Below are 15,380 nucleotides of genomic sequence, written 5' to 3'. Positions count from 1 at the left end.
TGTCGGAGATTCCAGCATCCCACTTAAAAACGTTGCCTACACTTCTAACAGCTCGACCCTGTATTACCAATTATTTGGCGCATGATTCCACTCATCACCTCAAACATTTAAGAAAACAACGCCCCCAATAACCTAATTTATCTTATCTCCTTCTCTGTGATGAGCAATGGTCTGTGGGGGGGGAAAAAAATAGAGCTAATTTAATGTCTATTCAACAGTGTTAAATGTTTTCCTGCATAGGTTTCGTTTAATTTTTGATGACATAGGCTGCATAACTTCAAAATGATGTGGTTAATTTGAAGCTAAAACCATTCAGACTTGTCAGATGACAGAAAATTAATGGTCAGTTATCTTAAAAATCAATTAAGTTTTCAAATTTGAGGATCTAATTGATTTATTTTAACAATTACAGCTTTGTTGTTTTTTTTTAAATTCTAAATATAAATGTTACTTTTCCTTTCCTTCTCCTGTGACAGCTCACTGGAGCCACACTCATTCTGTGACAGCTGTCACTAATCCTCTGAAAGCCTGCGCTCTGTCGCTCTCTCATTAGTCTCGCCGGCCCAGCTCGCCTCGCCTCTCTCCACACTCGGTTCGGCTCAGCGCTCCGCCGGAGCCAGGAGACAAGAGACAAGAGACACCACCGTCACCACAGAGCAAGACAACGCGAAATCAGAGGGGGAGAGGAAGGAGGATGACTCAATCTGGACAGTAGGCGGCGCAAGAGTCCCAGACATTCCAGGTCCCCTTTTGGAAATAAGGCGCTCCATCACTCTCAGCTCTGTGTCCCCTGATATCACGCTGTAACACATCAAACGTGCAAATATGGTGGTCAGGCACTCACAAGAAACTACATCAACCATAATACGTATGTGATATAAATCTAAATGCTGCGATGTGCGTTTTAAATCCACCTGCTTTTGGATCCACGGCTAATTGGCTCTGAGGGGCCTCCTCATTTTGTCTTTGTCTGCTGCCAAAATAATGAAGCCCGTCACTTCATTATAATTCAGTTTTGAGAAAAGATGCCTCACATGGCCTACTATCATGACTATTGTGTGTCATTGTCTTAGTCACCTGCTGGAACAACAAACAAAAAAAACCCTTCCCAGTCCGGTCCGGTGTCCCTGATACCGGATCATCGCCACACCCACCATCAGAGCGCCTTTTTGGATGACGGTCTGTGTTTACAGTGATGTGTCTGCAGCCACAATTTCCGCAAAGGTGACCAGATCACAATCTTTGAACCACAATATACAACAGAGCACTTTTTTTTTTCTTTTTTTTTTTTAAAGAGGCCTCTGGAGACGTGACGCTCCTCCACGCCGGTTCAGTTACCGTGCGTAACTCGGTGTTTCCAGCGCGCTCCAGTTGCGCTGGGTCCCATCCAGATGTGTGTGTGTGTGTGTGTTTTTCTTTACGGCGCGACGAAGACGTTGAGGAGCCTCTGAACCAATCGCTACCGCCCGGGGGCGGGTCGAGTGTGTGTGGACTGTTGTGGATATGGAAAATGGACAATTTAACACGCACATTCATCACTCGTATCCCGACCGGGGGGAACCTGCGCTCGCACGCTGAATTGATTCACAAATGCCCGGCCGTGGTGTGAAGAGGAAGATCAGCAGCGAGGGGACGAGCGTGGCACCGCCACCCGGTAAGGGCGAGCTCTCTGTCGGTGTGTGTGTGTGTGTGTGTAGGGGGGAAGTCGGAGCGCAGCAGGGATCGTGCTGGGTGATTTCTGCTGTCTAGGTTTGGACGATGCGCTCATTGTTGATCCGCCCGAGTAACAACAGACAACAGCGCCGATTGCTTCCGACGAGATCCCAGGTCACATTCTCCCTGATCAGAGTTGTAGGTTATTCTCCATGTGGCTTGTAAGATCATCCTCTGCTCTGGAGGCATCACTTGCCATCCCCAAGCTCTTATCAACACGAGCAGACGCCTGATCGCCTCCCGGTGTATTTGTGCCAGCGCAGGTGGCGATTGTGAGAGAAACTAGGAATGTGTTATAACCAGCAGCTCCTGGTGTGTTCACGGCGCTCAGCCGCGCACCTTTGTCCAACCCGGGGCTGCTCGGATGCTCCAGATACGGAGCGCAAGTGTCGGAAGCAGATCTCACGGACAATCTAAACTAGGGGAGCTTTTGTTGTGTTTTGGCGATCTTTCAGCGGGAGGTCAGAACTCGCTGCGAGAGCAACAGGGGCACTTTAATGTACCGGTGGACCATCACACGCCTGTAGCCCGTTTGACAGACAGCCTGTCTCGGGAGCAGCGGGGAGCGATGATGTGCGAGAGAGAGAGACAGAGAGAGAGAGAGTGAGAGAGGTGCATGCTGGATGATAAAGGAGCGGATCTGGGAAGAAATTATTTGGAGGACAGACGCGAGGGGGCGGCGGGACACTCTTGCCTCAGATCCTCCTGCACCGACGCGTCCGGACGGTGCGTGTGTGTGTGTGTGTATGTGTTTGCGCAGCGGCCAGCCCCGGTAACTTAATCACATCGCAGGGTGAGCTCGTTAAAAAATCGAGGAGAAGTTGGTGTTTCTGAGCCCTCGGCAGCCCGGTGTCAGCGGCGGACCGAGGACGCTCAACAGTCCAGTGCGTAAAACTCCGCTGATCCCGCTTCAGGGGGTGCTGGAGGTGGAGGTAGAGGTGGAGGTGGATGTGGGTCTGGAGCTCCCCGGTTCAGAACAGGATGAACCTGCTGCTGCTGCCGCTACCTGCGACGGATCTCAGTGTCATTCTGTGACAGGTAGGCTGAGGAGGCGGCGTGTTGTGACAGTGTGGCCGTGTCACAAGAAACGACCGGCGCGAGTGATCACCTGTAATTCTCAGGTTACTGCAGATAATGATGTTTTTTTTTTGGTTTGTTTTTTTTCTAACGCTCGGATCAACTCTAGGTGAGCTTTTTTGGCTGAGGTGTTTCTGGCAGATGATCTGCTTCTTCTCCCCCCCCCCCCCCCCCCCCCGGACAGATGGAGCTGCTGTTTTTTTTTCCACATGACTCAAATCCAAGAAATATTAAATGGTATTGCCACCGGCTCTGCTGTCACTCTGTGAACCACAAAATGCACTGAATTTAAAGTGTGAATTTAACTTCTGCTGGTGAAGATAGACAACTCGACTTTCCTTAAAAGTCCTGAGTCAGCCATTGCAACTAAATTAGAATCTAAGGGTGTAAAATATTCCCCACACAGCTGTGGGGGGATTTCCATTTCACCGTCTAACACCTTAGTTTCACATTAACTAAGTGTCTCATAGATGCAGACCAAGTAAACAAAGCTTTGCTCTGGCTCCTGCCCCTCCGTGAGGCCGAGGTGCAGTAGCTAGCAGCTGAGGAGAGAGCAGAAAATCACACATCATATCTACTTGTAAGTGCTCCGTAATGAATCCCAAAGATACAAAACAACGGCTGCCCGAGTTCGCTGCAGCGATTAATTACAACTCTCGGGGTTATCTCCTTCTGATCAGGGAAAGATGGCAACTTCAGTGATCCCAAAGAAAGAAAGAAAGAAAAAAGGCCCATCATTATCAGGCGTCGAGCAGGAAAAGGGCTCTCTTGGGAGGGGAGGGGAGGGGAGGGGGATCCTGCACACAGATTTTCATCTGATTCGTGCAATGACTTTATTGTAATGGCGACCCCCTCCCTCTTAATGGGATTCTGCAGCCATGATGGTTCTGTAATACCCTCCCCGGTGATTAAGAGGAAGCTGAAATCCTGTCTCGCTCAAGCATCGGGCGGACACGGACAGTATTCATATTCCAGAGGTGTAAATCGAGGCATTCATTTAGAGGGGGGTGGGAATTAACCCCAAGGGGTCACTGTGCGGATTGTATTCTCGTGGACTTTTTGGTTGGAAATATGCAATCGGAATCAATGTTCGGAGTAAAGGAACGCATTGCTGTTGTAAAGTAAGGTGTTACACGGACAATTAGCGCAGTCGGAGGGGAAATCAGTTCATTTTCTGCATTAGTGTTCTGCGAAAAACAACCGTTTTTATCTCAGATGTAAGGGAAACTCCACTAATTGAACCTCTGTCTGGACTGAGCCCCATCTTCCTCATCCCAGGGTCAGATCGTACATCATCCCCGCCGTTGTCAAGGTCAGGTTGTTTTATAGGCTGATCTGATCTGAGCCCTGCGATAGGGACGCCTCCGGGCCCCCGAGGCTGCACAGATAAGGCGAGTCGCGAGCTGGATGCACTGCGAGCGGGACCGTATAATAAGGCAGATGGATGGCACTACACGCCGCGTGTGCTGTCAGGTGCGCCGGCACAGGCGCCCCCAATCGCAGAGCGGTGCACTCGCTGTATCAGTGTCCTCACTAGGCTCCTCCACTCTATATGCTCGGAGCCGTGTGCCAGAGTTACTTCTGATCTCTGCGCGACAGAGCCTGAATCTGCACGGTTTGCATCACCCCCCCGTTTTCCTGGACCATAAACAGCTTTGCCAGATTCAGAGTGCGAGCTCGAACCCTCCTAATAACTGTTCCTACCCATCTTGTTCATTCTGTTAATTAGCCCTTGTGGCGTTGGAGTGCAGCATATTGTTGAGACATAATTAATCAACCCCGGCTTGTAATTATGCTGGGTTTGGAATGCGAGCGCGGTTGGGAGGCTGGTTTGGTTTGCAGGGCGTTCAGCTCGGGGTGAACATCTTATTAACCGTGTCAGAGTCCCTCAGCCCACGTGGAGTGTGGTGCGCTTTTTATGAAGGTGGAGAAAGGAGAAGTGTGCGGTTGTGCATTTTTACGAAAATGGGCTTGTAAAAAGAACCAGCGCTTGATTAAGTTAATGGTCATTATTGTTCAGAGGTGGTCGAGCTAATGGAAAAACTCTCGGGTAGCTGCCTGCAGACAGAAAGAGAGATTATGTGCTAAAAAGGAGCCATTTGTTCAGCATAGAGCAAAAACGCACACATCGGTGTGTGTGTATATGCGCCTGCTTATATATGCATATGCTGTGTGGGTGTGTGAAGAGCACCTCGATTTCAAAGGGCAACTGGTAGGTGAGGACAGAAAATAGAACATGGATCACATCCCGGTTGTAAGCCTTTAATGCAGGTCTGTCAGTGGAGACAGCCTTGGCCTTTTTTTTTTATTATACTGCAGCAGCGTTTTTCTGCGGCTCACCACAGAATAACTGAAATGACTACAGACGAACCTCACGCACCACTAAGTGACTCCTGCTCCCGTCGTACACAGCCAGGGAAAAACAGAGGATTGCACCCACGCTGTTATGCAGCCATTGAAACTCAACACACGGTCAATGACGGGCACACGAGTTCCTTTCCCGGCTCGACCGGACTTCCAATCCCAGTACACCCCTCGTCCCCACCACTTCGCCCTTTCCCTCCGTTTTGCACAGTCATGCCCAAAGCCTGGGTGTCCCTGACCTTTGTTAGGGTTAGGGTTAGGGGTTAAAACAATTGCTACTAGTTTGACGATGCCGTTTACGTTGCACAGCGCAGTCCCTCCATTTCATGTATCTCCAAATTGCATTCCCCCCTTTTGTCCAGAGGTGGGAGCACACTTCGCTAATGTTAGCCTAGAACGGCTAGTGGCCGGATAATGACGCAGCGTTCTTCCTTATTTTTTGACTTGGTTGATAGACATATCCCATTATCCATTGATGACATATTGGAACTGTCCGGTTGCGTCTGTTTCGCAAAAAGCCTTCGCCTACTGATGACGCATGTGGGTCTTAAAGGATTGTCGCATTCCGTTGGGGGAGATCTCAACCACCACCCGCTTACGCAACTCTTCTCGAGGGGGCAAAGGGGGCAATTAGAAAGTGAGGGGTGGGGGTAAAAACTGAAAAATTGGGTTTGAGCCAAACACACTGGTCCCCAAACTTCCCCAAAGGATGGTATCACCTGCCACAAAAGCTTGATTCAGTATTCAGAAGGCTGTGAGGTCTACAGTGTTTCTTTGAATGGTCTCTCATGCTCTAAGGTCGTAGAAAGTCCTCTTCACAAATAGATTCTTACTTTGTGTGAAAGGTTTTGCTAGGAAAGTAATATTTCGTACGAGGAGGGAATAACACACTGTACAATGGTTCGATGAGACTGACAGCTGAAAGGGCAGAAAATAGGAAGTATGGCATCGAAATCTGTGCGGATTTGAGCACAAATAGGTTCGTGCCTCGGTGTCAAGTGCACAATAACGCCTACGCCAATCTGGAGTTGCTTTTGCGACTTCAAAATAGAAAGAGGAGGTTAGTCGGATCACAGAGCATCAGATTACTATGTGGGCGGCCTGACATATCACAGTTTAAACGGGTTCAATCTAACCGCTGCGTTGACTGCTGAAGGCCCCCCCAAAGAAAAATGGCTTCCCGAAAATATCTAGAGGCCAATTGCATCGCTGTGGTTAAATAATGATCTCCGGTCACTTGGGCTATTCTGGATAGGAGAACGAATACAAAATCGAAAGGGTATTTGTGGGACGCTTCTTCATTTCTTTGGCTGCATCACATCCTCTTGCAGGGGGAATAAAGCAGCGGTGGTAGCGAGCTGCGGCGATCGTGGTTGTTCCTGCCGTGATGAAAAAAGAGCTGTCTTCTTCATTCAGACAACTTGCTCGACTCTAAACAGACACACCAGTTACTCCCCTGTTGTATTTCTGACAAAGTAGCAGTTCAAGGAGGGTTTACTCCTCCTATTATTGTGGGATCTGTCCCGTAAAACTGCGCTATGTTATCACGGGAACCAGGATTGATATTTTGAGGGATCATTTGCTGACATATGCAACCCCTTTTCGAGAGGTCACACGTAGACGCGGCCTTATTTTCGAAGAGGTCGAAAGTGAAAGAGGTTTGGAAACCAGTGAAATAACACAAACAACGCAGCGTGGCTTTTCTTCTGGTCCCATAATGACAGAGTCCGGGTGGTTAATTTTAGCTCGGCCGAGCCTTTCGCCGACCACAAGATTTGTGTTTTCCCCAGAACACTTCATTTGTGCTGAACTAGTATATTGCCAGCTTCAGGCCCGGGCGAAAGCACAAATGCCAGATGTGTGTTTAAGCATAGTTTAGACACACGCTCGCACGCGCAGCTAAAAAAAAAAAAAAAAAAAAAAAAAAAAAGTCACAGAGAGGCCTGCTGGCGTTTGTACAGTGCAGTCACCCGGGATTTGTGTCAGCGTAGGGTAGGTTCCCATCCTTCAGGTGGTCTGTGTTTACAAGCTAACAACATCATTTGGGTAAGAATGGAAATCTCATTTCACCAGACATTTGGCCCATCCAGTGCCAATTTGCAGCCCTGCTCTGTGTCACTACCCAAATCATTTCAGGCATAATAATGCCACTGCTGCCGCTTCTCTAACACCGGCAATGACCGCACTGCCCGTCGGAGAAGGACGGTAATGGTAGTGGATTTCATTTTGGAGCGTTTACAGTGTCACTCGCGCCCGGCACTGGTGTTGTGGCCAGAGAAACGGCAAATTGAACAAATAAAGAGGAAGCCAATCTGTCCCTGAAAGGCAGAAGTCTATAAAAAAAAAAAAAAAAAAAGTACAAATTGATGGGTAAAAAAAAAAACACACAAATTGACAAATGCTGATTTATTTTTTTTGCCGCGAGAAGGCCATCATCGGTGACATCCATTTCGGAGCGTGTCGGTTTTCATTTTCTATCAGAGCCTGCATCACCTCGCTTGAATAAGCCGCTGTGTAAACACAATTCAAGGGGAGACAGATGGGATGACAAATTCCAATTCCATTTCCGTGAATGGCTTGATAGTGTAGTTCGGCGGCAGGTAGGAACAGTCGAGGGAAGCCCCTTCAAGCCTCTGCAGAGGGTTAGAGATCGACGGCGGGAAGAAGTGTGTCCGGCTGCCATCCGTGAAATATCGATCATTAAGTCCCTCTCGTCTTTGTCGCTCCTCCTTTTCAATGCCACGTAACATCCTTCGTCCTCACCTTGTATCCCGCTCCACTTGTTCTATTCCTGGCCTTTTAAACACTGACCTTCCCGTGTCCTCCGGCTAGGCAGGAGGGTCCAGCTGCAGCCTTGCAGACCCTGCAAACCGTGCTGTGCAATTAACTGGCAGATGAAAAATAAAATGATGGGAGTGACATTGAGTTCCTCCCTGATAAGCAGTCACGCTGTCTATACCTCTACTTCTAGGGCTTTTATTGTGAAAGGCAGGCAATGGAGAGAGTCTGTCTGTATGCACTACAGATGATGTACGAGTGGAATAAAAGTTTGCCGTCTTGACTCAGACGACGGAGCCTCCCGTTACCATTTTATCATCTTCAGAAGTGTAACCCTGGGCTACAATATTTACGAACATCAAAATGTCACTTTCGGTCTCTTCTGTGGCCCTGCCCAGCTCGAATATGGATTTTCACTTTCCCACAGCTTCCCCTCCATCTGCACTCTGGCTGCAGCTGGATATATTTACCTCCGCCAAGGTAAATATGCGTTAGGTTCAGTGAAGACGTCCCGCTCTTTGAAGTAGTAATCCCCAACATTTCTGTCGTGATTGATGCGGCCACGCCCCGTGGTTACCGCTGGTATGAACAAGGGCTGTTTAATACGAGAGTAAACCTCAGCCAAACAAACTCATGCTCAGTGTCTTAGTTCTTGCCGGTTACGCAATGGCAGTGTCATCAGCTGGAGCTTAATGCGGATGTATGGGAGTGAACAGAAAACAGCGACTCTGATTACTCTCGAGATCGATTCATTATCTGCCTGGCTGACTTTCAGACCTGATATCAGGATTATCGTGTTTTTTTGTTGTTGTTGCTGTTTTTTTTGTGAGATTGCCAAAACAATAATTAAAAAATATGCTACTTTGGAGCTGATGCAGTCGCCTCACTGTCTGTAGTGAGTCATTGCTTTGCACAAGTCCAGTCCATTTATGACTTGATTTTTATTGTATATTACTTGTCTGAAAGTTCAGTTCAGTCGAAAGTCAAAAGTTCAATATTTGCCACCCAAATGAAGAGGAGTGGAAGAATAAAGTAGCAGAGACTGGAAGTCGTTCCTCAAAATTGAATGTGAGTTGAACATAATCACATTCCATCACTAATTATTCCAAGTATGGAGACTTAGATTTACATTTTTACTGCACATGTACCCAACATGTTCCGAGCCCCCATGACACCTTGAGTGAATTATGGACACGGTTTTCCATGCTAACATGAAGCTCATTCTGGTTTCTTAAAGCTAGTGGTACAGCAGATCATCCATTCTAGGCTGGCGACTTCATCGAGTGTATACCACTAACGCTGTTGTTATGCTAAGCCTACTTAGCTGACGCTTCTAAAGTCTTCATAGTGCTGTCGCTGCGTCACTTGTGGTGACACTTTTGTCGAGTTACGTGGAGTTATTGGTGTCAAATATCAGTCATCAGGCCCCTTTATTACTATCAATTGTCAAGCCTGTAAAAAAACACATAGTCCTATCAGTTTTTACATGATTGCACTAATTTCTATGTAAATAGCTTCTTTGTAAATAGCTGATTACAGAATGTAATGGAATAAATACATTAATAGCTGAAAAATACTGACCATAAGTAGTACCAAAAATGGAGTTTGCTTTCATGAAAATCTTTATTAGGATTATAACTTTAAATCAGAATACTTCATTTTAGCTGTGGGGGGAAACAACTTGAGAGTTCAGAGAATATCGGGGAGAAAAGGCTGCTTCGTCCTGCTTTGACTGCATATGATCCACCTGCCACTTTTTATTAGCTGATTGTAATGCGGTGTGCGTTTTAAAATTATTATTTTTCTCTGTCTTTGCAGTGCTGACACAATTTCGTTTGCGTGCTCGGGTACACTCCAAATGAACCTTCCGAGACGTTTGTTTGCACTCAAGGCGAGCGGATGATCAAAGAGTGCTTGGCCTCGCGGAGTGTGCGCCTCATGTCTGTGATTAAGTGTTTTGTGCCCCTTTGCTTCATCCCGCCCTCCCACCAGCCCTCTTTTGAGAACTAAGCAAGAATAATTGAAAAAGGGAACAACAGCGGAAAAAATTGCTTTGTTTTTTACGCGAAACCCTCTGGTCGACTTAGGGTCGTAAAGCAGAGGCGAACTTAGGGGGCACGACTGGTCGGAATCGAGGAAAGACGGTACAGACGGGAAACAAATGATGACGGGTGGAATTAAAGGGCTCTGAATCTGGCTCTCACCTCTCTTTGAACCTTGTCCCTTCCACCTTCAGGCCGCTCTACTCAATGAGCCTTGTGGCTTTTTTCCAGTGCTAGTCACCCAACCATGAGGATCCATCATTGATCCATGACAGAGGGACTTCTCTCACCACTTAAAGCCACTTATGTGTGTGTGTGTGCGCGCGTGTGTGTGTGCGTCTTCTTGTTGATTTGCCGCTCCAAGGATGTTGTCAGGCTCGGTCAGGCCCGGGCATGCCCCAGAGTTTCACCGGCTTGCATTCATCATTATTGCTCCCAGTGAAAGGCCGCCGCTCACTGCTGTTGTATTATCTCTGTGATTATGTTCAATTCACATATTATCTTCCGTCCTCCGCTAAACCTGTAATACAGTTCCCCGTGAACTGTTATTTCGAAATCGATTCAGATTGGAGCTTTGAGCTGCTTTTATTTGATAAGTTCTATGAATAAAACTGTCAAGTGAAGGTTTTTTTTTTTGTTTTTTTTTAAATATTCCTCTGAAATGTCAAATTAAGACCGCAAATGAAAACTACTGTTAATCCAGCGCTGACAGAGAGACCTCGGTGGACATGAATCAATATAAACATCCTCACTAGACTTGTTATTTTCACAAAGCAGTGGCGTCCAGTGGCATTAGATCGGATAAAGCAATGGACTAAATTCATCACGCCCATCATCGTTACCGTCCTCGTAATGATACCCTCCATCGCTTTTTTTCTGCTACACCTTCCTGCCGTCGCTATCAATTATCCCCACGATCGCAAATCACCAGGACAGAGCTCGTACAGTCCCTGACGAAGATTGAGGTGTGATTGTGTGCGTTGGTGGCAGGGGATGTAAAGCACGAAAAAAAGAAATAAATAAAGCAGGCAAAATCAATGCCTTAACTAAAGGAGCAGGTGAATTATTGATGAGCAGCATGTAATGGGATCCCAAGTGTCTCTTTCTTCCCCCGACTTGGACGGCTCGCTGCTCGGGCTGCTTTACAGTCGTAGCCGGGGAAGTAAAAACAAGGGAGGGTGCCAGAAAGCCACCCACAAACATCCACAGGCAGATTAGCTAGCCTGAATTATCCGGTGCAGTTTGGCTGACACTGCCGGCTGTTCACACACACACACACACACACACACACACGCTGGTACAGTCAGAATGCATTTCCGCAAAGGCTCATGTGTCCAGATGCTTCTGCCACGGTGAAGACGGGCAGCCAAATACAAGGGCTGGCTGTCACCTTTTTCAGGCTAGAGTTACAGCCTCACGGTCGCACGCACCAGTGGAGCTGCAGCTTGAATTCACGTCAGTCCAGACTCACATAGTGCATGTAGTGAAGACTGAGGGAATTTGAAAAAGGTAAAAAAAATAAAAAAAATAAAACATTTTGTTAGGAGTATGTGGACATGTGTAGTTCCAGCGAGAAACATGCTGAACATCGCCTGAAGCTCAATATCAGCAAAAACCCTCGAGCCTAACATGCTTCAAATGTGGATGTTGCTGCAAAGGAGCTTAAAATTCTTAAATATAGATTAGTTATGTGGCAGCACAGAAGATCTATACAGCTATAACCGTTTCAAGGCGGACACCCTTGTGCCAGTTCGTGTTCCCAATTCAGTATCCGACCAAATGTGAGATACGGCCTCGATCTCTCCTTCTGTCCATGAGTTGTGGTTAGATAACGGCCAGAGAAGTGTTTTCTGCGGAACATTGTGATGTCATAGTGAAGTTGATATATCATGATGAGCATCATGATTTATTGAGTTGTGTAGTGTGAGGTCGCGGTGGCTTTGAGCTTTGACCTCCTCTGACCACCAAATTCCAAATCAATTCACACACCTGAATCCGAGCGGACGTCTATGCTGAACGTGAAGAAATTCCCTCCAGGCGTTCCTGAGATTTTGTGTTCAGGAGTACGTGGGATGGATGTGAGGTCACACTGACCGTAACCTTTGACCTTTGACCATGAACATCCAATCAGTCTCAATTGAGCCATTGTCTTGTAGGAACTCTGGACATTGTTTGGTTTGGGCGAGGTTTAAGCGCATGGGTAGAACTTGCAGGAGGGTTAGGGTTAGGGTTACGCACGAGGAGGAGTTCTCCATAATGACTGCTTTGATATCAGTACCACATGTACTTGGATATATCTGCAGTAGCAATGAAGCAGGAAAGAGTAAGGAGCAGCTACACTCCGGACAATGACCTGACACTTCTCGGTCTTCGTTCTCGGGATCTCGCAGGGTCCAGTTCGGTTAATGTCCGGTTCAACGGATCCCGACATGTTCACACATAAAGCTCGCCCGGGTTCGGTGTCACGAATATCCGTTCAGCACAGCACGCTAGTTTTCCTCCGCTTCACGCTAGCAAAGAGAACAACAACAGATCAGAGTGGCACTGCATTTTAGGAAAGGCCCCCCTGTTGGAGAACAAGGCTCAGCTTGGTGCACGCTGGGAATATTGAATTTCCACAGATCAGGACAGATTGAATATTTGATTTTTGAGCACGTTCAAACATTTCTCTGCATTTTTAATACAAAGTGACAGCCCCTCTGCAAACGGGCTTTTCTTTACTGATTAATCTGTGTGTTCCGACTGATCCCACAAAACTTTGAAAATGACTTAAAAGTGAAGAGAACATATTTACACTTCTTTTCGTTTTGAACTCTCTGGGATATTTCATTCCGATTCATGGACTGAGACCGAGACGGAGTAAAAGCAATTCCTTTCACACCTATATCCTGACTTCCTCTATCCGTTTGAGGTGGAGAAATCAGAGGATGCATTATGCATTATTATTTTGGCATCGCCGCCGTGCTGTTTGTTTTATCCCAGGCAGAGAAGGCAGGCATCACTTCTGCTTGGCTGGAGCGGAGGCAGGAACGGGGGAATGTGAGTGAGAGGCAGCGAGAGAGCGGCCAGGTGAGACCTGAAAGCTGCCTTTGTGTGGCAGCTGGCAGTTGCGAACACTGCCCTTCACTGTAAAGTGTTCTCCACACACAGACGCACACACAACTCAAGTGTGCAGTACATGTTGTGGAGTACCGGAGGGGGGATGATGGGCAAAAAATTACGAGGCTGAAAAACCGTTGCAGGTTCGCGAGTGTAACAAAAAAGGCCTTCAATCCAGGGGCGAACGGACAGTTTCACAGCCATAACGCGGCTCTGTTTCCAAATCTCCACTTCAAGATGCTAAACGCGCTCTTATTTTCTCCTCCACTTCACCTCAACTGTATCTGGCTCGGTTCAACTGGAGCCTGAAGAGCGTGATAATATCTAGTTCCGTCTGCCGCTCCAGGTCTGACGTACTATCGGAAGGGGTCGGCACACAACACAGCGCATGTGAGACTGCGAATATAAATCTTTCTCACAGGAATGTCGGAGGCCAGAGAGGGACGGAGATAGATGCAAGGTGGGGTCCATTGAGAGATGTTTCTGATGTGTGGCTTATCAGGGCTGGATGTCTCCTTGAGTTGTTTTTTTCCCCAAATTTTCTCTTCCTTGCTCGAGCTGAAGAGGGACTTTGACAGTTTAAAACCCTCTTCTGCCTGTAAACCATTACCCAGCTGGGACACTTTAATGCTGTTTGATTCCACTGTAAGTGTGTTTGTATTAACTGTGGTTGGGGCTGCAGATTACACGCGTCTGCCCAAACTGAAAAGCACATGAAAGTGTAAGCTAGGCCCTCTCTCGAGACAGCATTTTTACCCGACTAATCACACGGTATGTCTCTTTGTCGGTTGCAGAATGGCCACTCGGTCTGTGTACTGATCTGTATTCTTGTTTGTTTACTTCTCCCCAGGAGAGGCCCTGCAGACAGGAGTCGCGCCAGGCACCATGAGGCAGCAGGCTTGGCCCGAGCGAGCGGAGAAATCACCCTTCATCACTCTCAACCAGGCTGGGCAGCGGAAGAAATGCACACAGAAGCAGCAGCAGCAGCAGAAGCAGCGCATGCCACAGCAGAGACGGTCTAACACTCACATCTGAGAGTACAGTGGAGAGCAAATGGGGAAGGCAGGGAGAGACTGAGCGCGGGCAGTCAGTTACTCAGATTGCGTCATCCTAAATGGCAAAGTGGACTGGGCCACACTCAGAGGCAGCGATGTCCTTGTTAACACACTGTCCTCCGTTAGAGGCTCCTTGTTAGAAATCACAAATCAGTCCCCCGCCCCTGTGAGGCCTCGGAGCTGAGGGGCAGAGGAGAAGCAAAGCAGAGGACGAGAGAGAGAGACAGAGAAGGAAATAGAGACTGTGACAGGCCCCCATGCAGGCGCGTAAGAAGTATGTTCTGCTGGGCTTGTGTGCGTGCTGCTGGCTGGTCCTCTTTTACTGGGGTGGAGGAGTCCAGCTGCGTCTGCTCCGGCTGCTGACACGCCACCGGGGTGAGGTGGTGCGCCCCTGGCCCAACTGGACCGACCGGGCCTTCCTGCCCCGCTATGCCCACCTGGACGAGCTCCAGACGGACCCCGGGACGGCAGAGTCACCCCGGCAGCGCCGTCAGGCGTGGTCCGCCATCTATAAGGACAGCCGCTGCCGCATGGAGACTTGTTTTGACTTCACGCGGTGTCGCCGCAGAGGAAGGGAGGGGTTCAGGGTGTATATATATCCATCAGAGAAAAATGATCGCGTGTCGGAAAGCTACAGGAAGATCCTGACGTCTATAGGTGAGTCACGGTACTACACGTCAGACCCTCGGGAAGCATGTCTGTTCGTGCTCGGGATAGACACCTTAGATCGAGACCAGCTATCAGGACAGTTTGTGCCCAATGTGGATGAACGTATCCGTGGTTACCCGCTTTGGAACGACGGGCGCAACCACCTGATCTTCAACCTGTACTCAGGCACCTGGCCTAACTACACAGAGGACCTGGGCTTCAACATCGGCCAGGCCATCTTAGCCAAAGCCAGCCTCAACACGGAACACTTCAGACCGGGCTTTGACGTCTCCATCCCGCTATTCTCAAAGGACCACCCGCAGAAGGGTGGAGAGCGGGGCTGGCTGGTGAGGAACACCATCCCGCCACGGAGAAAGTACTTACTGATGTTCAAAGGGAAGCGTTATCTGACAGGCATCGGGTCAGACACCAGAAACGCACTACATCACATCCACAATGGGAAGGACATCGTGTCGCTGACGACGTGCCGCCACGGGAAGGATTGGGAGAAGCACAAAGACGCCCGCTGCGACCATGACAACCTCGAATATGAGAGGTAAGATGGGGGTCACGTGCGCCTGTGGGGAGGGCAGTAATGAGGCGA

General features: G+C 48.3%; 1 protein-coding gene across 2 annotated transcripts in view; it reads left to right on the top strand.

Annotated features, from left to right (window-relative positions):
* The first annotated feature begins 1,309 nt into the window (after nucleotides 1-1,309).
* Nucleotides 1,310-15,380, top strand: part of ext1c (exostoses (multiple) 1c) — a 93,940-nt gene continuing 79,869 nt past the window's right edge. Inside the window, exons 1-2 of one of the 2 annotated variants that reach the window (XM_030411827.1) lie at nucleotides 1,310-1,654; nucleotides 13,924-15,332. In XM_030411827.1, coding sequence (XP_030267687.1) covers nucleotides 14,386-15,332 — 947 coding nt within the window. In that variant the 5' untranslated portion in view covers nucleotides 1,310-1,654; nucleotides 13,924-14,385. Of the gene's footprint in view, nucleotides 1,655-1,991; nucleotides 2,752-13,923; nucleotides 15,333-15,380 lie in introns of those variants that run through there. The other variant, XM_030411828.1, reaches the window with a different exon arrangement.

Source organism: Sparus aurata, chromosome 3 (genome assembly GCF_900880675.1).
Source record: "Sparus aurata chromosome 3, fSpaAur1.1, whole genome shotgun sequence".
Classification (NCBI taxonomy): Eukaryota; Metazoa; Chordata; class Actinopteri; order Spariformes; family Sparidae; genus Sparus; species Sparus aurata.
The sequence above is the reverse complement of the archived record's forward strand: the minus strand, read 5'-3'. Positions and strand labels throughout refer to the sequence as shown.